The sequence below is a fragment of the Castor canadensis genome, chromosome 5 (genome assembly GCF_047511655.1).
Source record: "Castor canadensis chromosome 5, mCasCan1.hap1v2, whole genome shotgun sequence".
Lineage (NCBI taxonomy): Eukaryota > Metazoa > Chordata > Mammalia > Rodentia > Castoridae > Castor > Castor canadensis.
The window spans coordinates 17,619,071-17,643,124 of NC_133390.1; the positions used below are offsets into that span (position 1 = coordinate 17,619,071).

The 24,054-nt window shown below is 37.8% G+C and overlaps 1 protein-coding gene across 7 annotated transcripts in view; it reads left to right on the forward strand.

Annotated features, from left to right (window-relative positions):
- App (amyloid beta precursor protein) overlaps positions 1–24,054 on the forward strand; it is a 239,467-nt gene that overhangs the window by 59,911 nt on the left and 155,502 nt on the right. For all 7 annotated transcript variants that reach the window (XM_074072862.1, XM_074072863.1, XM_074072864.1 and 4 more), the window contains exon 3: positions 15,370–15,499. In XM_074072862.1, the coding sequence (XP_073928963.1) occupies positions 15,370–15,499 (130 nt within the window). The remainder of the gene's footprint in view (positions 1–15,369; positions 15,500–24,054) is intronic.

The following is a 24,054-nucleotide window of genomic DNA, read 5'->3' on the forward strand; positions in this document are numbered from 1 at the left end:
TAACAGGAAGCGTTGAAGCTATTTATTCACTAATTTTGTAAAGAAGACACTAGATTTGAATTTTAAAAAGTCTCCCTTGTGCTATGTCACTATGTCCCATACCAAACTTCTGTGTTCCCTCAGCCTACCTGGTCCCCATGCTTTCCCTCTGTGGTAGCCAGAGCCACAAGTCCTTCTTAAGCATTTGAAATGTTGCCAGTCCAAATGGATGTGTGCTCTACATGTAAGATAAATGCCATATTTCAGAAATTTAGTATGCATAAAGGTATAAAATATCAAATTAATAAATTTTATATAGGTCTCATATCGAAACAATTGTATTTGGATATCTTATTAAATATATCATAAAGCTATCAAATTTTAACTATGTGGTTAAAATTAATTTTACCTCTTTACTTTTTCATGGGGCTAATAAGAAAGTTAAAAGTACATAGACAGTTTGGCATATATTTCCATTAGACAATGCTTTCCACTCCCCAACCCTCATCCCATGCCAGTGACTGGGCTGCAATGGGTCCTAGATCCTATGATATGGAAAGTGGGAGAGAGAGGTAGAATTAGGGAATTCCCACAGACTGTCCCCCTAAAGTTTACTGATGGTTGGGAGTCAAGATTTTCTGGGGCCTTTTAAATCTATTTCTCATTTAAAATATTTTACTACAAGGTGATTACAGAGAACCGATGGTTCCCTCTTTCTCCTTCAAAGGTCTGTCTGTAGGACAAATAGAGGCATGGAACATAGGACTTGTTCTTAACAGGGGAGAAACTATCACGCTAGCAGTCTAAAGACTAAAGTGGCAAGATGATGGTGATGCTGTCACCAGCTAACCCTTCCTGAACGTTAGCAAAGCACTAACTGCTGTGCCCAAAGCTCACACGCAATGATGCCTCTGGGGAAGAACCTGAGGAAAGACCTTGGGGACCTGCAGTATTTACGGGTAACAAAAAGAAAGAACATCCTCAGCAGAGGATGGGAAGTAGCCAGAGAGACAGGCTAAAAATCAGAATTTGTTACGTGCTGGAAGACAAGCTAAGTTAATTGCCAAAGGGAAATGGTAAGATAACAAGTATAACTTTTAAAATCATGTCTGTTATGCAAAATGACCATAGGCTGAAAGATTCATTTCACATCTGCCTTTCACTAGGACTTTTTTACCCATTTCTAAGTCTTAGATGTTGTTTTGTGACAAAACATTCTTCAGAATAGGCAAATAAAAGGTTTTCACTGATCTTAGGGAAGCAATTCAGTGGAATAGCTGGAAGTCCAAATTGCTGGAGGATGTTATATTGCAGTAGTTGCTACAGGAAAGACATGAATGAACGCAGAGTTAGACAGCTAGAGTCTTTGAGGAAAAACATAGAGGCAAAGAGCTTGAGGGAAATTAAGGCAAAGGGAAAGTTTTTTTAGTATTTTTTACACGAGTGAAACTTAAACTAAAGGAACTTAAGCAGAATTATGGAAGGGTAGCTATCCATCATAAGAACCTGGCTCAACTATGTGGCAACGAAGAGACTGGGCATGTGCGGCACTCCTGTAATCCCAGCACTTGGGAGGCTGAGGCAGGAGGCTGTCTAGTTTGAGGCCAGCCTAGGCTATGTAGTGAAGAAAGAAAGAAAAGAAAATAAAAAGTAGGAAGAAATGAAGTGAAATAAGTGATTGATGGGGTCGTGGGAAGATGAGAGAACATCACCTGTTCTAAGAAAGAAAAATGGGGAAGTAGCAGCAGTGGGTTAATTAGGCAGTGCATGTTGCCTGTGGTGACAAAAGCCGCTAAACAACTTGTATGTATGAATGTTTTCTGTACATACAAGGCATTACTATTGGAAAGAATCCTGGACCGTGCGGAGCTTACAAAACTGAAAAACAAAACAAAACAAAAACACTGAAACCAGGTCCTCAAGTACAGGAGTTGAGACCTAGAATTTACTTGTTAGAACTTCTTTTGTATTCTGCTTTTTTTTTTAGCAGTACTGGGTTTGAACTCAGGGCCTCGGACTTGCTAGGCTGGAACTCTACCACTTGAACCACTCTTCCAGCCCTTTTTTGTGTTGGGTATTTTTGAGATAGGGTCTTGCAAACTATTTGCTTAGGCTGTCCTTTGAATCATGATCCTCCTGATCTCTGCCTCTTGAGTAGCTAGGATTACAGGCTTGAGCCACCAGTGTGGTGCTGGCTTTTGCTTATTCTTTCTCCTGTATATTCACTCATTTTCTTCTGCTATGAGCCGAGGGAAGATGTCACACAGAGGCTCTGGGAATGGGTAGTCTCAGCCTGGTATCCCAACTTTGTTTTGGTCCCGTGCATTATAATTGTAGGGGATTCTGAGTGGCCTTACTTTTGGCCACATTATATAGCCTTGGACCAGTTCCCGGGTACGTAGACTCCACGTGGACTACTGCTTCTTGGCCATGTGGATTTGTAGTCTGGCAGCCTATATAATGTGGGCTGAAGGAAAAGGATAAAGAATGTATGAGGTGGCTGCTACCAGAAAAGGGAAGATGAATGAGTGAGGCCAAATAGGATGATGACCACAGCCCAACCCAGTGGGTAAGGAGCAGAAGGTTTCAGGGTTGCAGAGTGGTGGCCGCTGGAATTCATAGTGCATTGTGACTTTAACTAGTTCAGGGAAGAGTAGGAAGATGGAGGAGAAATATTTACTGAGAACTTTAAAAAAGTGTTTGACATTTTCTACCCAGTGGTGCATCTGGAACCATCTAGAACATTCCTTATTGGCATTGTAGGGTCTTCTTGCCACCTTGCACATTATAGCTGTTCTGTTAGTTTTCTTTTGTAATTAGAAGTAATGAGTGGTTTTCATTTATAGGTTTGAATTATTTTGTGTGTTCCTGGAAGGTGTTTATTTTGCCTTTATTCCTGTTTTAAATTCCATGTTTTTATTTTGGACAGCATTGATTGACTCAGTCCTAGGAATGACAAGGAAAATAATACTTAACAATTTTTCTGCCTCCTTGTTCACAGGCATTGTGAGTTATATTATTTTCATATTTTCAAAGTTATAATCTTACCCTCTGTTTAGTACCATTGCCGTAATTCTCACAGTTCTAGGTTCTGTCTTTAACCAGATTGGTTGTTTAATCTTTTCACCCAATATTTTGTTGTTATTGAATGATTTTTATATTAATTCAGTTTTTTCAGAAATTATTATTATTGAAGAATACCTCAATTGTGTATAGAATTCCAGGTTCATAGGTACTTTTGTTCAGCACCATAAATTTGAGTGCTTCTATTGGCACCTAATTCCTTCTGTTTTTTTTAAACTGTATTTTTATTAAGCATACATTAATAATGCCATGGGGCTTCATTGTGACAATTGTATAGCTGTGGACAGTGCACTTTGAACAAATTCACCCCGTTGTATTCCTTCACTGTCCCTCTCTCCTCCCCCACTTTTTCAAACAGTGTTTGGTAACTTTCATTATGCTCTCTTCCTGTGTGCGTGTGCATGTGTGTGTTGTGTGTGTGCATGTGTGTTGCATGTATTTCTGTATGTGTGTGTGTGCATGTGTTACATGTATTTCTGCAAGCATGTGTTGTGTGCATGCGGGTGTTTGCATGTGTGTGTTGCGTGTGTGCGTGTGCATGTACGTCTGCATGCGTGTGTGTGGAATGTACTTGTTTTTCTTTAAGACAGGGTCTCACTACATAGCCCAGGGTTGCCTTGAACTTTCAAGCCTCCTGCCTCCACCTTCTGAGTGCTGGCATTGCAGGCGTGTTCCATCAAGCCTGGCCTTTTGTTTCTAATTTTTGATTTATCATACATTAATAATACAAAGATTTTTCATTGTGGTAATTCCATACATGCATACGGTGCACCTTGAACAAGTTCACCCCTCCATTCTATTCCCACTCTCCTTCTCCCTCTTCCCCTCTTTCCAGCAGTGTTTGGTGGCTTTCATTATGCTGTCTTCATATGTGCATGTGAGCATTCTTCCATCCTCTTCACCCTCAGCATCCTTTCCTTCTTAAAACATATGCAGAAACCATTACTGTTACTTACCATTAGGGCTACTCATTTAATGATTTTTTTCCTCTAATAGTAGTGAATTTCTTTCCTTTATGTGTTCCCACAATCCCTCTTACGACCAAAACACATGTTTTAAGGCAGCAGGCTGACTAAGAGGCAGCTGTTAGCAGTCTGTGATCTTGGGCAGAAGACACCAACTGAACTCATGATTGTGACCTCATTTTGACCTTTGCTAACCAGTTTAACTCACTTGCCACATTTGTTTTTTTGGAGAATTGCTTTAATTTGTATAAGTTGGTGCTTAGCTTGGTATGATGTGTTAAATATTTGCCCTTGAATGGTGAATTGCCTAGTCCATGACCTCCTTCACAGTCTCATGTCCTCAGTTGGTAGACCTTGTTATTGAGCTGCTTTTAAAAAATTTTCATTAACAGTGTCTTTTTTGCCACTGTGATTTTCTTGGTCTTATCCTTGGTCAAGGGCAAGATTCAGGAGAAAAAGTAAAACTTGAATTCTTTACTTTTGCTTCTAATTATTAATCCTTACAGAGTTTGAGATGGTAGGTTGAAATTTGTGATTTAACTTGCATATTTGTTTTATTCCAAGTTCTACACGTTTGGTACCCATATAGTCCCTTTTCTTCCCCAATCTTATGTTTTCTTCTGCCTTGTCGTTGTTCAAGCGCTTGGTTCCTTAAACTTTTTATTAGAACCATTTGTGGTTTTTCTTTCATTTCAGCATCAAGTATGTACTGAGTGTTGTTAATGGACTGAATGTTTGTGTCCCTCCCCACCCGATTCATAGTTGAAGCCACCCCCTTTGTAATGCTGTTTGGAGGTGAGACCTTTGAGAAGTGATTACTGTTGATTTTAGGTCATGTGGATGGGACCCTCCTGATGGCATTTCTGCTTTTATAGGAGACACAGAGGCATTACTCTTTTCTTGTTCACATGAAGAAGAGGTCATGTGAAGATAGAGCAAGAAAGCAGATGTGAGCCTTAGCCTCAACCAAAATCCACATATGCTGGTTCCTTAAGCTTGAGTTTTTAGCTTCCAAAACTGTGACAAAATAAATTTCTGTTGTTTAAGCCACTTAGGTTGTGGTGTTTTGTCATAGCAACCCAAAGCTGACCAAGACCAGCCACCTACTGTGGCTTCTATTGTAGCAAGAAAGGGAAGGCCAGAAAAGAAACAGACTGTGTTCTGACAATGAGACAGGGCGAGGGGATGGCAAAATAGAGATAGAACTTAAAGAATTGAAACATGAAGGTCACATAGCACTGGAGAAATGAAATAGCCAATGAAGTCACATGCAGCCATATGTGGGTTGAGCTTTGCTTTTTGCTTCTTGCTTCTGTAACCTGCTTGCAAGGGTATATAAGGGGAGACCCCTTTGTTCTTGGGGCTCAGCCTTTGGACACGAGTCCTGGGTCTGTGCCAGCACAATAAACATTGCTTCCTGCTAATCTGCCTCAGAGACTCCTATCTCAGCTCATAATTTCCCACAACACTATAGGCAAAGGTGTTGCTGCATGCCTCACAAAGGATTGTTTCTGTCACTTAGCTCGGGAGGCCAGAAAATGAGCATGCTGGTCATTGTGTAATATTGCTTGTGGCTGACATGTCATTGGCACAGGATTGGAGCAGAGTGGACAGGGGCCTTGCAGCCATCTCTACCCTGAATTTGCTCCCCATACAGTGGAGTCTGTGGTTTTCCTTCACAGAGTCAATTTCTTCCCATTGTTAGAATTCTAAAGAGATGTCTGGACAGAGTTGGGGGAATGTTGGCCCATGGTGCAGATTTATCCTTTGTTTATTTTCACCCTGTTAGATGCAAGTGCCATGGTACATAATATGACTTAAGTATTCAGTTGGCACATCCTGAACAACCACTAAGTACACCTGCTGGAAAATTAAGCCTGTAAGATCCCTCAGTTGTCATTGTTTAAAATGACTAAGTTTTAAGGTGGTTTGTATGCAGCAGCAAATGACCAGAACAGGCCTTCAATTATTATCTTCTCTGTGGCCCTTTGATGGGGGGAAAATGCCTTTTCTTTGTTCTATACTCAAGGCAAAAAGGGCTGGCATTATGGAAGCAACTTGAATATAACTATATAAATTATTTATAGTTAATTTAATAGCAGAAAGGGGACACTTGTGCTTATTAACTGTTACAGTACCCAAATTCTGGCCTATGGAGTTTCTAAATAGACATAGAAGACTGTATTTCTCTTGAAACACATACTAAAATGTAGGATCAAAAATAAGAATTATTAGATTATATCATACTCTTTCTTTTGGATGAAATGAGATAAAACAAACAAACAAACAAGCATGGTTTTGTTTAAACCAGATGCTTCAGTATATGAGAAGGAAAAGGGAATTATATTTCAACTTTATATCTCAAGAATCTTTGTCTTCCCAACTTTAATTCAAGTAAATTTAGTCAATATTGAACACCAGCCAGGGTATTTTGAGTCAGGCATTGATGAATGACTTATAGGGAGCTCAGAAATACACAGTTAAGTATAATTGTGAATAGCATTTACAAAATTGACAAGGCGGAATGAGGTTGAACAATGGTGGGTCTGGATTGTAAATCTAGATGTGTGGGATCTAATTTTGTAGATAAATAGGAAAATTATGGAGGGGGAATGAATCTAGACCGTATGTACACTTCTGTTTTTGTGTTCACATTCCTGTCCTGTCTTAAGTGTTTTCATGCCCTCCACACCCCATGTTTTTACACTCAGCACTTTGAAAGTATATTGACTTCTTGATCAAACAAAATCCAACATTTTCCAGCTCTGACTATGAATGTGTGGATGTAGCAGTATATTTGTATACAGTGTCAGAAGCAGAATGGGCAGATTATTGAGGATGCACCAATGCCCTGCAGCTTTTGCTTCTCTGAGGGAGGCAGGCATTGTGAAAATAGCCCTGTTGGAACTTCCCGATTGCTTAGTGTTTCATCAGCTGCTGTTATCTCTCAATACTGCATTACGCAGAGGAGCTTCTCAGCTTCCAGTTCTCTTTCTCCATTAAATTAGGTATTCTGTTTTTAGTTTCCCTTATTATTAATAGAATTTCTGTTGAAAACAGTTTAAGATGCGTTTTCTCTTCTTATTTCAGAAAAAATTTAAAATGTGTTATCTAAATACAGAAATAGGAATGTATTCTCTAAAGCATGCTTTGCTTGGTCGTTCACCAGAGTTTAAATAGTTTAAAACTTATGATTAATATAGTCTTCAAATGGTTAGAAAAGCCACCTTCTTTAGTTGTTATGTTCTAGTTTTATCTTCTGTGAAGTGGAGGAATTCCTCAGCTTAGAGGATTATGTGACATGGTACACGTAACGCATTTGCAGTGATGTCTGGCACTCGTTAAACCCTCAGTTACTGTTTATTTTTCTTATTCTCTTCTTGGACATGTTCTTTCAGAAGGGAATTGGTACATAAAATCTTCCAGAAATTGAAAATATTCATGATTAAGCTGTGTCTGAAGCATTTTGTTATAGGGTTTTTCTGTTTGTTTCTTTGCTTTGGGAACAGATCTTGCTTGCTATGTAGCGCACACTGGCCTGGAACTCACAATCCTCCTGCCTCTGCCTCCCAGGCTCTGGGATTACAGGTGTGTAGCACCACACTTGCTACAGCTTTTGATTCATTGCCTATGAATACCAGCTGCAGTAATCCAGATACAATGCAGATCTTGAGTTTTTGTTTTTTCATATACAGTATATCTTTTAAAAAAGTTATTCATTTTATCGTTTTTACATTTACTCATGTGTGTACATTGTTTGGGCCATTCCCCCACCTCCCTCTGCTTCCAGGCAGAACCTGTTCTTCCCTCTTCTTCTCTGATTTTGTTGAAGAGAAAACATAGATAATAAGAAAGACATAGCGTTTTTGCTAGTTTGGGATAAAGATAGCTATACAGAGAGATTCCTAGTGTTGCTTCCATGCACTTGTATATTGCAACCCACATTGGTTCATTTCTACCAGACCTCATCACTACTTCCTGGTCCCTTTCCCATAGTGGCCTCTGCCAGTTTAAAATTACTTTATTCACTCTTCTACAGGGAGCACATCAACCACATTCAAGTTTTAGGTTTCCTTCCCTTTCCTAATTCCTCCTGTGCATGTTCTCCCCTTAGTGTGACCCATGTCCAATAATATTACTGCATCTGCAGAATACCTTTTTATTCCCTCCAACAATGCTGGGAATCATACTCAGGGCCTTATACATGCTAGGCAAGTGCTGTGTCTCTGAGCTACATCCCAGCTCTTATATGTTATATAAATATAGAAATCTGTTTCCCTGAACTTTTTTTTTTAACTTTTTATTTTTTATATGCGCAATTTCAGACAACAAAAAAGAGTAATAAAAAGAGCCCCATGTGCCAATGACCAGCTTCAGTATTTGTCAGATTTAGTTGTTTCTGGGTAAGTCTGGAACTCAAGTTCTTTATTCAGTATTCGGGGTCTGTGTCACTTCTGGCAAGACACTGGAGGCTTGTTGGCTGGTCACATCTACTGACCCGTAACTGAAGCGTCCATCACATGTTACTCACCGACTGCTGACATACGTACTGAAGTCATTTCATTTCACTACATGTTTTCTAGCACTTTTCAGAAAGAAGTGGCCTTGAGAATTTGGTTAAATTTTAATTTCAAAATAGAATGACCCAAAAGAACAATAGGCAAATAATTTTCAGAATTAGTAGAATATTCCCACTTTCCTCTGTTCATTAACTTCATCTTCAGTGTTTTATTATGCACATTTGATTTTGCATTCTTAAAATGGTTGTCTGGAATTGAGTCATATACAAATTGACTTTAGGGATTTTACTGCCTGCCCTAGGTGGCTTGTTTGCAAAAGGAATTTGCCCTTAGTGTTGAGAATAAAGTTCTGTAGGACTCTAGCATCGTGTGTCTTAATGAAAGATTTTTATGTATTAAACTACATGCTCTTGGCTTCCTTAAATACCATCAGTGTCTTTCCTTGCTTTGCTTACTTAACAACTTAAATGTCATCTTGTTTGGGATTAATATATTTCCAATTTTGAGAGACAGAGAAAAAGAGACTTCAGATTTTTTTTTAAATTTAGAAAAGTATGGTGTTGGTGGCCAAATTTTAAGACATTTCTACAGTGAATAAAACCATCACCAACTATAATCTTTTATTGCAGATCTAAGATTATTTCTACTTCACCACTTTTCTGGCTGTTAGTATTTGGAATTTCTTCACTTCTTCATTTTATGCACTGATCCTAGAGCTTTCAAAGATAAAACATAGCTGGATGATCACATAGATGAGCTGCTTTTCCAATTGTTAGACCAGCCCAGCCTTTAATTCTTCCTGAATTTCTTCTTCAGTGTGCATTATTCACGTTAATGTACTTCTTACATAAGATGCTATTATGCGTGTAAATTGCTACATCAGCTTGGAAGAATATTGGAAGGGTTATTTTTTTTTCAGGACGCTCATAATCCAATAACCATGTAGAACATCTTACTTAGGAGATAGGTTTATAATTCCCAGTGGGAGCATAATAGATACTGAGTGTCTCTATAATGAATGGATTCAGAACTTAACTAGAAATATTCATGAAGTATGTGTCAGACACTTCTGTGCTAGCACAGTGCTGGCCACTGTTGAGGGACCACAAATGAATCACATTGCCTCTGCCTTCAGCAAGTACATATTCTAATAGGACAGGAAGGCATGTAGGTGTCCTAGGAGGTAGGAAGTGGGCAATGGTTAGGTATTGTGACAAGATGCACTGATAGGACAAAGTGGTATGGGTGCTAAGACTGAGGAGGGGTATTAGTGAAACTGGCAATTGAACTGGACCTTTTTCATAGGGTTTATTTAATTGGAAGGAACATAGTCTCTCATTTTAGCTTCTTTCTCTGAACATCTTGTGTTTTCTTCTCCAGACCGAGCAGCTTCTGCCTAGTTTGATCACCTGTGCATCTCTGACTCTGACTTATTCTAATGTCTAATCAAGTTCCTTGTCCCCTAATGAAAGCCTGCATGTGTGTGTTTAAGTCTTGAGAAGAGAATGCAATTTATAGTTTGCTTTTATCTGGCTCCAGTCAGCTATAGGTGAGATGGAGCTGCAGAGTTAAAATGTCACCAAAAAGTCCTCCTTCCATGGCTGAGGATTGAAGCACCATAAAGAGTGCTATGGGGTTGGCATCCCTGCTAGCTTTACATCCAGTGGTGATGAATGTGGACACCACAGGGAGGCTATGCAGTACCAGCTCATGTTTCCTGCCCTTCAGGAACATGCCTTTTCAATGCAGAGGTCATACACACTGCAGTAAATACCATGAACATTCCCCAAATAGAGAGGGTTGATTTCTGTTACACTGTGGAAGAGGTTTCTGTGCCTAGGAGGACTCCAGTGAGCTCGAGCACTTCCAGTGTGATGTAAGGAATCTCAGGTAGAGTCTCCTTGGAGCACAGTGCATGTATTTATGTATAGGGACGTCTCTGCGACCTGTAACTTAGGAGGATTTGTAGGAATTAGGAAAACTTTATTTTTTAAGTAGCTGACTCAGGCCTACATTTGCTTCTGCTTTAAGTATCTACAATTTTTATTTAAAAAGTCCTTGTTTTAATAATCAAGAAAATAACTCATTAGTAGGTTTCATATAAGAGACATGTAGAAGAGACAATGAGAATAAGGATCTACTACTGTTGTATTAGCAAATTATTAGCATATATATGAATATGTATAGTTATTCTAACATTACATGTTTGTGTGTACATGTGTGTGTGTGTGTGTGTGTGTGTGTGTGTGTGTTGGAAAAACTCATGCAAATTAAACAGTTTGAAGAACCTTGTTTTTTTTTTTATTGTGCTGGCGGGGAGGGGAGTACATTGGAACTTTTACAAAGGTTCTTACCACGTATCAGCTATATCCTACTTGAATTCACCCCCTCTACTACTCTCTTTCATTCCCCCTCCCCCGATTCCTGGAACAGTTTCAACAGGTATCATTATTGCATTTACATACATGTATACACATTGTGTGCACCACTTCCCCCCTCCCTGGTACCAACCTGCCTCTGGGCAGAACCTGTTTCACCCTCCTGTTCTCCAATTTTGTAGAAGAAAACACATAAAAGATAATAAGAAAAACATGGCGTTTTTGCTAGTTTAAGATAAGGCTAGCTATACAGGGAGATTCCTTGTGTTGTGTCCATGCACATATGTGTTACAATCCAAATTGGTTCATCTCTACCAGACCTCTTCACTCCTCCCTCGTCCCCTCTGCCAGTTTAGGATTACTATATTCACTCCTCTGCAGGGAGCACATTGATCACGTTCAAGTTTTAGATTTCCTTCCCTTGCCTTATCCCTCTCGTGCGTGTTCTATCTTCAGTATGACTGTGTCCAGCAAAACTGTTGCATTTGCTAGGTCCATGTTCCAAATATGAGGGACAACATGCGATTTTTGGCCTTCTGAGCCTGGCTAACTTCGGTTATGATGATCTTCTCCACTTCCATCCATTTACCTGCAGATGACAAAATTTCATTGTTCTTTGTGGCTGAGTAGTATTCCATTGTGTATAAACACCACACTTTCTTAATCCATTCGTCAGTAGTGGGGCATCTTGGCTGTCTCCATAACTTGGCTATTGTTAATAGTGCTGCAATAAACACGGGTGTGCAGGGGCCTTTGGAGTAACCTGAGTCACATTCCTTCAGGTATATCTCTAGGAGTGATATTGCTGGATCGTATGGCAGAATCTTGGCATCTTTATTTCCAATATTAAGATTTGAGATGCTATAAAGAAAATATTAAACATTGAGCTGATACTTGTAATTAATTATGATGAAAAGTAGGGAACTTTTAGCCTTCAGAACATGTGTCTCATTATTTATCCTTGACTAAACCTATGATCCATGCCATCCTTCCAACATAAACATGTCTTTGACTCTAGACATGTACTGGAGCTACTTAATAAGAAACGAGGTACACTATTTGGAATTTTTGTCATTTTAAAATATATCTGTCTCATCATGGTTTTGTTTTGGTTTGGTCTCTTGCTCAGCTGGGAATTTTTTGTGCTTGTGGTCATCACATCTATCTGTGAGTAAAAGTAACTGAATTAGGTTGAAGTTTGTTTCTATTTGATTGATTAGCGCAAAAGGCAAATTATGCCTCGGCATTATGTGTTTCAAATTGCATAATTTCCACATCTTTCTGCATATTAACAATTACTGTTGTCAGCAATATAGCAGACATGCTAATGCCCAGGAAATAACACATATGACCGAGGAGTTTTTTTTGGTGGTAATGGGATTTGAACTCTGGATCTTGCATTTTCTGATATGTGCTCCACAACTTGAACTATGCTCCAAGCCCATTTTTGTCTTTACTTTTCATATAGGGTCTTGCTAATTCTTTGTAGGATTTGGCCTCAAAGTGCTGTCTCGTATCTCTGTCTCCTAAGTAGCTGAGATTACAGGCATGAGGCACCACACCTGGCCTGCCTTAGATACCGTGGTAAGAACTGGAAGTAAATTTTTTATGGTTAATTACTTTTCAAAGCTCTAGTGATCTTTAGGAAGAAACCCTGTGTTCATGGGTTTTGATATGTCAGTTTGCAATTCTACCTGGTAGGAAATTCTCAGCTTAGTAACTTACTGTTCTATTATACTGAATATTACCATAGGAATCTGAGCCAATGTGAATAGAAAGAGGTACCTTTTTTCCCTACTAATCAGTTTGTACTGACAGTTTGTTTCTTTAAATTAAAAGGAGGAAATGTGGTATGACTTTATTTGCTACAAGGTTTACAGAAAACTGAGAACTCCTAAGAAAATTCTTAGCAGAGTAGTATTTCTGTGAAGTGGCAGCTAAGACCCTTTAGAAAAATGCAGTAACTCACACTTCACTGCACATAAAGCCATGTCCCTCAGGGTCAACTCTAATGACATCGAATTATATTTCTGTACAAAGAGCCACTCGTCTTTCATTATGTAGACTCAAGCTGTGGGGCTATTAAATTTTTAGTGGCATTTTCAAATGGAGCATTATCTGTGACCTGAAATACTTGTATTGAAGTGTTGAGATCCTTAAGAACAAAATAAAATAGGAGGACGGTAGCTGCAGTCTTGGGAGCTGTGTTGTTGGCAGTGTTTAAAGTATCTTTTCAACACCCAGCCCAGGATTCTGACTTAACTATTCTCTTAGCATACTCTTACACCATTGAATTTATTCTACATTACTACATTGATTGATGCCTCATTTATTTTTTTTTTAGAGAACTTACAGCATCACTGCAAAATCTAGAGGAATCTACAGAGATTTTCCATATACTCCTACCCTCCCCACAGCCCCTCGCTGTCCACATACTCTATAGAGTTGTACATTTGTACCAATCAGTGACCCTACAGTGGACCTGGGGTCCATAGTTTACAGTAGAGCTCATTCTTGTTCACTCTTTGGGTTCAGACAAATGAAATTAGTGTATTTCCTCCATTTTAGTGTCATATCAGACAATTTCACTACCCGAAAAATACCCTGGGTGCTGCCTGTTTAACCTGCCTCCATGGGTTTGCCTTTTCCAGAATGTCATGTTGTGAAAGTCACAACAGTATGTAGCCTTTACTGATTGGCTTCTTTCACTTAGTGGTTTAGCTCAGTAGCCCATTTCTTTTTAGCACTGAATAATATTCCATTGTCTAGAATGTACCCATAACTTATTTATCCATTCTCACTGCTTTATTTTCAGCTGATTTTCCTTGGGACCAGGGCTAAGGTGAAGTGAACGAGGCGCTCAGGAAATCTAGATAAACAATACTGGAATGCAATATTTTGTAAAAATAAAAATTGATGCAAAAGAAATTCATGATAAACAAAATATCAACATTTTAAGTAAAAACAGGATCACTCGGACCCTTATCAAAGTCACTGATAACCATAAGCAAAATACCCTTTTCCATAACTTTCATTGTGGATATTATTTTCTTGCTCTGAAACCTGGATCTCCCCCAAGGCATTGCTTACCTGATAGCAGTCTCAGGTAGAAGTTTTCTTCTCAAAGTCCTCACAGCACTGTGCCCAGAGGTGGGGGTGTTTTTTCCTTCTTCTGCATTTTCCAGACCTCCATTCTCCTCTAGTGTTGGAGTCATCTGCAAACCCCTTCCCCCTCAGTGGTGCACTTCCTCAATCTTGGGAGATTTTAGCTCCTGGCTGTCTGTCGTCCGGCATGACAATTCGCTTTCATGGCTGTAAGTGATTTCTACTAGATACCTCAGTGATCCTTCCAGTGCTCAGTTCTCAGTTCATGATTCTCCTTCCTTCATTGATCTTGTCTTCCTCCTTCTTTGTCACCCACTCCCTCCAATGATTGTGTATAACTAACAATTTCCAGTAATTGCCACTCCTCCAAAATCTTAACTTTAGTTTTCCAAGTCTCCAAGAACTACTTACTGCCTCACACATCTATACCAAAAATTCTTTAGCCTCTTCTGGAATTTACAATCCATTGACCCTACACCACTCTTTAAACTGTGCAGAATCCCGTGTGTTTTCTTTCACCACCTATATTCATGACCAGTAGTTAAAACCATCCCCTTGCTTATGCCCTTAGTTTTCTCTTTCTGTTGCTCTTTATCTGAGAAACAACTCATTTTATTTGCATATATTTGTGTTTATATTTTTCTTTCATGACTTTACTCATTGTTAATACTTAGAGTTGTTTTATACTTCACAAATATATTTTAGTTGATTGAGTTTGACCTCTCATTCCAAGGACTCAGCAAACACCATGACTGACTAAGAACAGTAATCATAGCAATCATAGTTTGTTATTGTGGGAGAACCCATGAGTACAGTTTTATATCTAAATGACCCCTTTGCAAATGTTTTGATAAGTTTTTTTATGCAAACTACTTTGCATCAAGAGATTGATTTTTTTTTATACAGAAAGCTTGGTTGGTGTCATATACTGTGTACTATTTGTTTAGCTAATAAGGCAAGGATAGTTTGTACTAGGTAAAGTGTAACATTTATTTAGAGAATTATAAGCTATGATCATCACACTAGCTTCTTCATTCAGCATTGAAATGGCCCCATGCTTTTAAGAATTTCTTCTCTCCCTCTCCCTTTTCTACTTTATCTCCCTTAGGAAAAAATATTTTAAATATAAGTCACATTGACTAATGCCTTGAATGTAATGACTTGATGCTTTGTCTCTTTGCCCCTTTTTCTTTATACTACTGAATCTCTTTCCCTCAGTCAGAGGTAAAGCAGGTTTTACTCTACACTATAGCAATAAGTTCTAATAATGGTGGAGGTTCTTCAGGTCCATGTCAGCAGCTGCCAAGAGTAACAATGTCCTCTTCTGTGCTCCACCAGGTCTACCCTGAACTGCAGATCACCAACGTGGTGGAAGCCAACCAGCCAGTGACCATCCAGAACTGGTGCAAGAGGGGCCGCAAGCAGTGCAAGACCCACACGCACATTGTGATTCCCTACCGCTGCCTAGGTGAGCCGGCCGCCCACACAGGTGGCACTGCTTGGAGGAGGATGCTCTAATTAGGTCACATCCACAGACTTTTCCTTCAGCATATCGCCACCTTTCCTTCACAGTTAGCTGTTTATATCCATGGGTGTCACATTTGCATATTCAGTAAATATATTTAAAAAATGATATCTGTATTCATACAGCATTTGCATTGTATTAGGTATTATAAGTAAGCTAGAGATTCAGTGAATCTCTATATAAAAAGAGATGGGCCAGTTCCAAGACTGCTGAATGAACAATGCCGGGTGGTGGGGCCTGGAATCCTTTTTCTATCATATCTCTGTCTAGACTTATAAAATGGGAACCTTGGTGTGTGTTTATTCACATAAATTTCATGGAAGAATCTAATGTGAAGTTTCAGCATTTTGCTAACTTCTTAAAAATCTTTTTCACATAACAACCAACTATTTTTCCTATAGTTGGTGATAGGAAAGTGGAGTTGAGTTGGGAAATTTTCTTTTTTCTTTTTTCCTACTTAGATCAAACTGGAACAAATAGTTTGATCCCTAAGGTTCAAAATCTCTCACTGGCTTCTATTTCACTTTCACTTTTTCTTTCAAAAATCGAGACATTTTATGTGGTGTCATGCTTGTTTTCTTCTGTAAACACTGTCCTAAGTCCATGTTCAATCTGTCTTGGTCATTGGTCTCTTCCTAGTTGACATTGTAATGTAACGAGGCATTGCAAAAGTTTGATCTGATAACTTGCAACAAGGTGTTTTCCACAAGTTTAGTCATCAGTAGAAAGGTTGTAACTAAGGACTAGAGATCTTTACATGGAGACTGTAGACAAATATTGATGTACATTCTGATGGCTTCTTGTAAAGGCTAAAAGCAGCCTTTCTTTTAAAGGCCCTGCTTGTCCAACACGCGCCAAGACCCTGAGTTTGAGTCCCAGGACCGTCAGAAAAAAAAAAAAAAATCTCAGTAGCAAACTGGGAAAGTAAGTGTAACTACTGTAGATTCTAGAGACCTCAATATTTGGTGAAAAATGAATGTCATAAAAGCAGAGTAATTGCCGTTCATTCATATACACAATTGGAGATAAATAAAAAAAACACCAGGCATTAGAATGAAGAGTTATCTGGAGGATTTACTGCTTGATGTGTAATTGATGAAGAGAGAGTATCTGCGAGTTTTTTGTTCCTCATTATTCCTTACTCCTCATTGCTTCCTAAGGTCTCTAGCCCTTTTCAGTGTGACTAAGAAGTAAAAATTTAATATGGTAATGTAATGTTTAAATGCGAGACCCAGAATTCATATTTCAAGACAATTCTGCAGTGGTTCAGCTGTTGCCAGCAATTGTGTATCTCAAGTTAACTTGGTTATTATACACAGAGACTACAATTCAGTAGAAGTTAGGAGTTAATCATGACTTAATTATTATCATGAGTTATAAGGTGAGCCAAACCTTATAAATGATTTGCTTCCTTCTGTTCTTACTTGGCTGATGTATGCAATGGTTGAAATAAATTTTCTTTAGAATGTAAGCTCACTGAGAACAGGTACTAGATCTTTAAACATATATTGTGTGTTATATTTGCTATGACACTCAGATGTCATCAGAAGTGAACTTAGGTTTAAATATTATTTTGCTTAGATCATAATTGCTTTTAATTCTGTTCAGGATAATTGCTATAGAATTGTCTAGAAGGTGAAATCCACATTAAGATTATAGCTTACTGTCTAGTGTCAATGATTGTGGCACATGTTCTTTGATCCCCTTTACAGATCACATATTCTGTCTTTTCCCCAAACTCCCCACTTCTGAAAAACTGTCCTTTTTTTTGGGAACAGTGACTTTTAATAATTACTCTCATCGGACAAATGCCAGTTGGTTAGTAATGTTAATGACCTGTCCTCAGCTTATATTTTTAACCACTTAAGAAAGAGAACTGTTTCACTGGCTGATGTTTACAAAGATGTACAGAGTAGACATGTGCAAGGAAAAATGTAGAGAAACCCACAAAAAACTGTCTGAAAGATGATGTGAATCAGTGAGAAGGAGTCGATTCCTGCTCAGGCTTTGCCTTCAGCAAGTACCAGATATCTCTTTTATCTTCTGAATAGATTCTGGGCTCTTTTGATCAGAAGTACATAACTGAAGGAGAAGGCTCACTTGTGACATGTTTAGCAAATTTTCCAGTTACTGGTTTAGCATCTGATATAAACTGAACCTGTTGACACTAACACTTCTTGACTAACTAATGGGACTGAATAGTCATGAGATATTCCCAGTGGGGATTTGTCCTGTTTTGAGTCATTTATCATATTTCTCATTTTATAAATTCCTGGCCTTTTTCCACTGGACTTGATACTGACCCTGATATGACAAATAGAACATACATGATCTTCTGCTTTGCTCATGAGCTTAGATTATATTTAAGGAATGTGGGCATTAATTATTTCTTAGGTAGTGGCAAATTTTCCAAAAGTTTCAAACAAAAAAATTACACAAGGCATGTAAAATAATGCTGATGTGTATTTATAATATATGCTATGTTTCAGGAAAAGCAATTGAAAAGTATGGATATGTAACTCCTATATACATTTTATTTGCACTAACATTGTAAGGTCTAATAATTTTCACAATGTTTTAATTTTCTTCCTTTCCTTTTCTTTCCCTTTTGTTTCTTCTTCCCTGCCTCCCTTCTTCTCTGCTTTTTAAATTTCTTATCCATTGTGATATCAAGCCACCTGTAATTGTATATGGCATCCATTGGAATCTTCTGTGAGGCAAACAGGCTTGTTCTATTAGTCTTCCTTTGTGTGTGTGTGTGTGTGTATACATATATTTTGGCAGTACTGGGGTTTGAACTCAGGGCCTTGTGCTAGGTATAAATATGGAGAATCAGACAGGTTGGATATTTTGCTATAAGTCACACAGTTACTGTGTGATAGAATCAAAGCTACACCATACTGTGTCTTAATTTTTAAGCTAGTGCTTGCCACAGTGTATAAAAAATTTGTATTAGAGCAAATATCTACTTGATTTATAAAATCAGGTCGTATAAGAAATGCTGTGAATCAGAGGTAATAAGTAGCATTTTAAATAGTCATAACAGATATTGTATTGATAAAGGTGGTAACCATGGCCCCCAGTACAGGAAAATCTCCATGTAATAATACTTTCTACTGTATAGTAGTATTAAGTAACATTTTCACATATCATGGGGTAAACAAAGAATTACTGTTTAGCATTTACCTAAGCACTCTCTGAAATTTCTGACTGTATCCAAATATATCCTCTAGACAAAAGAGAGTTTTACTGAAGTTAGTTCTTAGAAAGATGGGGCCTAGGAAAGAAAATACTATTGTCTTAATCGTTATGCATATTCAAGTTCAAAGCAAAGCTTGAACAGACAAAAATGCCTGTTATGTCTGGCTTGCAACATTTCTAACTTCTCTATCGATGAAGGACCCAGTATTACATGGAGTTAATTTTCTCTAAACCCTGTGTTTGCCTTGGCCACACTAGCTCTGCAGTATCTTGCATTCCTTGTGAGATTTTGAACATGTATCAGGTTGCTGTCACCACTTTCCTCCTGTGTGGGCTGGATGAGTTCCCTTGGGAGAGTGCTGGGTTTCTCACTTTAGTCCTTGTTTGGTAGGACCACGAGGACGATGACTGGAGTGTAAGATCTGTATCAATCATACAAACACTTTATTATTTATTTATGTGGAAGTCAAAGCACATCATTTATCATCACTCAGGAAGAATGATTTTTTTGCAAAGCTTTCAAACCCTGTTTTAATGACTAATCTTCATGGTGTAATGGATCCACTGTTAAAATTGGCAAACTTCTGCACTTGTCTCAAAATTGGCAAACTTCTGCACTTGTCTCTGACCAGCAAAGACAAGGTACATTGCATAAGAAAAATTACTGTTGATTTACAGGGGCAAAGGCAAGTTAATAGCTTAATTCAAAAGAAGAATTCAAATTTAAACAATTACTACCTGAAATGTCATTGCATTTCTTTTAATAATGAAGAGCTTCCAAACGTGTAAGTGGTAACGACTAGGAAACTATTAAGATGTGGCCAAATGAAAAATTAAAGGCATTTAATTCATCTTAATTTTGAATTTTATTGATTTAATAAAATTTTAGGATACGTGTGCCTTGTTTTCTAGTTGGTTGTTTCTGTGAGTGGTCAACAGCTATCTTAACCTTCTTTAAGACTGAAAAGTTTGTATTTATTTACTCTGACCAACACTGTACCAAACCATTTATTTTTAGACACATCACACAATAAAACAGTGTTCAAGAATGTTCTATAGACTTCACTGAACTTCAAAAATGGAGATTGATGAACATTTTATTGTAGACTTTAAGATTCTTATAAATGCCCAGATGTCTAAGCACAGTAACCTAGTGTGAGGAAACTAGGAAACATGACTTTACTGGCTTAAAATCTTTCAGTTTTAATATTTTGAAGTAAGTACAGCATGTCTTTATAATATCTCCAAATACTACTGATAAGTGTTGATTTATTGTGAAAGGAAGAATTAACTGTATCACGAATACTGAAACTGAGTGAAGGAAAATATTTTTCTCAAGTAAGAATTACTTAATGAAGGCGTTGACTCAAAAGCACTGAAGAAACTAGTATATGCTTTCTTGTCATTTGCAGAAAAAAGCATCACAAGTGCAAGAAATGACATAAAGATGACAGTGGGTTGAAGACCCAAGTTAAGAGGTGTTTTACTTTCATATCAAAGGGTGTTATGAAATGTTCAAATGTTAGAAATGTTTTTCTGTACAGTATAAGGATACATTTTGCTATTTTTTATGGTGAGTCATTGAGTGGAATCATTAAATTTTCCCTTTTCCATATCCCTTGATAAATTTTATCTCTTACTGGTGATGAGTCCCAGGAGGCTCCCTTTAATGAGTCAGACTTTGGCTTTGAACCCTGAAAGGAGAATGGAAGTTCAAGGCTACAGCTGTGCAGCGGTCTGGAGAGCAGTCAGAAGGAGAATGGGGGTCATTGTCTACATTCTAGGACTGGCCTGGACTTAGCATGGTTTTAGGATTTTCTCAGAGAGCTTGGGAAAGATATAGTACTGATGAATGCATAGAAAATGAAAGAAATTTTAAAGCAGGGCAAGTACTAATTTTAGTAAAAGAAAAACCAAAAGTTGAAAGTAACAAAATTTGTAAGATAAAAAGACAAAAATACGTCCTTGCCCATGTATGAGCAATTTTGACATAGTCAAAATTAGTCAGCTCTCTGTCACTATAATGAACTACCTGAGACAATCAACTTATAAAGACAAAAGTTTTGTTTTGGCCACAGTTGCGTAGATTCCACTCTATAACTCCATAATTGTTTGGCTCTGTTGGTTTGGGCTGTGATGAGGTAACACATCATGGCAGGAACATGGGGTAGAGCAACACTACTCAACTCATGACCAGAAAATAAGAAAAAAAAATAATAAAACAGAGGAAGTTGAGGAGACTGGGGTTCCATCATCATCCTTACTCCTCAAGGTATACCTCCAATGACCTAATAAGGACCTACTACAAGACCCCACTTCTCAAAATGTTACACCCCTCTCAGGAGCAGCACCCTGGCGTCTAAGCCTTTGTCTGGGTCTTTAGGGGTCATTGAGGAAGCTACAAACTAATCTCTGTGCTGATGCAAATACCATGCACACAGTAACACTGCTCCTAGGGGAGAAGGCTTAAGTGTAAAATTCCATCTCCTATAGTGGGAAGAACAAAAGTAGAAAAATCAAGAGAATGGGTATTTGCCACAGGGTTTAGAAATATGGAGGATAGCAGAAGAGACTGCTAAATGAGATGGCAGGGAATGATTTAGATTGCTTGCTCTTTCTATGGGAAAATTTATTAGTTAGACCTATACTGAATGACAGGAAGAAGTAGAATTTAAGGCTTATAGGCCTTTTTTTTTCCTTAAGCCTAGAAAATTCTTTTAAGATTAAAGTTACAAGTCTAATTATTGGTAATGATGTCCTTATTTAGCTGTCTAACTTTGAGTTGGATAAAGCTAAACTGATTTATTTTACACTACATACTGACTTTTCCTTGGGTATAATTTGCAGTTATAAAGCATAAAGTTACCTTTGTGCCCATTTAACATTTTCCCTATTTATGGCATAGAGGCTTATGGTACTGATTAATTCTACACTGGAGATGTGTTGATCTTTACTAATTTGGTGACAGGTATTTTTCAGGACAGGAACCTCAAACTCAACATGACCAAAACTAGACACATCTTCCCCTAAAATACTCCTTACAAGTCTGGTTTCATGTCCAGTCCTAGTTGATGATCTGCTTTATGACCAGATGTTAGGAACTTTTTCATGTAAATAAGATGAGAGATTGCCTTAGGAACAGAAGGTGAGGAAGTGGTGGAACCAGTGGAGGCATATGGATAAAGCCTCAGGAAAGAGGGTAGAACCATGATAATCCCCAGGGACATGTGGGGAAAAGGAAGAGGCCGAATTATAAAATGCATAATTTGTGTTAATAGTATTAAGGGAAAAACTAGAGAATTAGAATAGAAACACAATAGTTGATTATTTAAATTTGGAACAGTGTGGAAATCACATTTTTAATTTGGAGAGGCATTGATTTCACTTGATTGTTTTATCAGCTTTCTAGAAAAATATGTGAACTTTCAATGTGGTTTCACTTATTTTATATGACTCATTAATGTGCTAAAGTGACCTCTAAGATACCCACTTTCTTAGTCCCTGTTAAAGTGTTCATACTGTGTACCAGGATAGACATAATTGGAGTATAGAAAAACCATCAGTATACTTCAGGGCAGTATTTCTGAAACTTACATTATCCTTGTGATGTTACCCCTCATAATCTTTGAATTTTAAAGGCAAACTCATAAGAAAGTTATAGTCTGGGACAGAGTATTGCCATCAGTGTACTTGAGGACTTGATGAGAATAATTGCAAAACTATATTGTGAATAAATAGTATATGGTGCTGAAAATCAAGAGTGCTTTCTTAGAATACCCACAAGCTTGAAAATAATTGGTTTCTGTTTGAAATGTAAGCCCTTTGGTGAGTGGGACTGGTGTTCATTCACTGGACTATCCCCAGGGCCTGAGACATGTCAGCACATAGTGCGTACTTAATAAAGATGCATGGAAGAATAAACTGAGGATTTAGCTGAATATTGGAGAAAGGAGGAAAGAAGGGGTTATCCAAGCCCTAGGAAGCAGAACACAGAGAGTAAATTCCACCTCCATGGATGACTAAGATCATAGTAAATGTCATTTACTTCTTTTGTTCATGTAGTGATCAGCAGAGGAAGAGCAGGTTTTATTTAGCAACTAAGAAACAACATAAGAATCCGAGAGCAAGTGTCTTTAGATTTTAATGAGAAGATCCGAACTCTAGGAAATAGAGTCCACTAAAAAGTTGGTATGTCCCACAAAAGCATTCCATTACTTTATGATAGTTTCGTTGCCCTTAGCATTAAAATCTAATGAAAAAAGCATCGTTTTGTTTTGTTTTGCTGTACTGGAGCTTGAAGTTTTACCTTGAGCCACTCCACCAGCCCTATTTTTCTCAAGGGTTTTTCCAGATAGGGTCTCACGAACTATTTGCCTGGGCTGACTTCAAATCATGATCCTCCTGATCGCTGCCTCCTGAGTAGCTAGGATTACAGGCATGAGCCACTGATGCCTGGCCAAAGCATTGTTTTAATAGAAAACTACTTCTAAATATTGTACACTTCTAAATATTATGAATTTTAGAAACTCGAAATTCTTATACTTTAAGAATACTATTTATGAATGCTAAACATTATCGCCTGTCATCATACTTAAATGTCTTTATTAAATAATTAGATAAATGTAATATCTCAGTAGGTACTCAATGTAGATATAGGTACTCCCCTTCTAAAGGCTTAAATCTTTTTATATCATTAGAAGTTTTGGGCATTTCAATGGTTTTTCAAGAATATTACCAGCCTGAGTTCCCTAAAAATCTTTCTCTTTAGTGTAACTAAATGGTACAACCTTTCTGAATTTTATCTTTTGTAGGTTTGAATGTTACTAAAGATCCCTGTATTTAATTGGGTAGAATCTTTATCAGCTGGGAAAATAGTTTGTTTCTCAGTATTTCTGGTTTCCTACGAACAGGTTCAGTAACTCTTGCTTTATTGAAAGCTTAGCACTAATCTTAAGTCAGAGATTCATGTTATTCTCTAAGCCTATTTAAATTATAGACTTATGTCCAGCATGCCAAGAAATTATCCTGTATTTTACTAGTTAAATAATTTCACCTACATTTTCTTTTTCCAATGTTCTCACCTTAAGTTCTTAGTCAAAATTCTCAGTTGTGTCTAAATTCATGGGGATCATTGCATGCGCACACACACACACATACGCACACATGCACACACATACACACATGCACACACATACACACATACATACACACATACACATGCACACACATACACATACACACATACACATATACACACATACACATACACATACACACAATACACACATGCACACTCA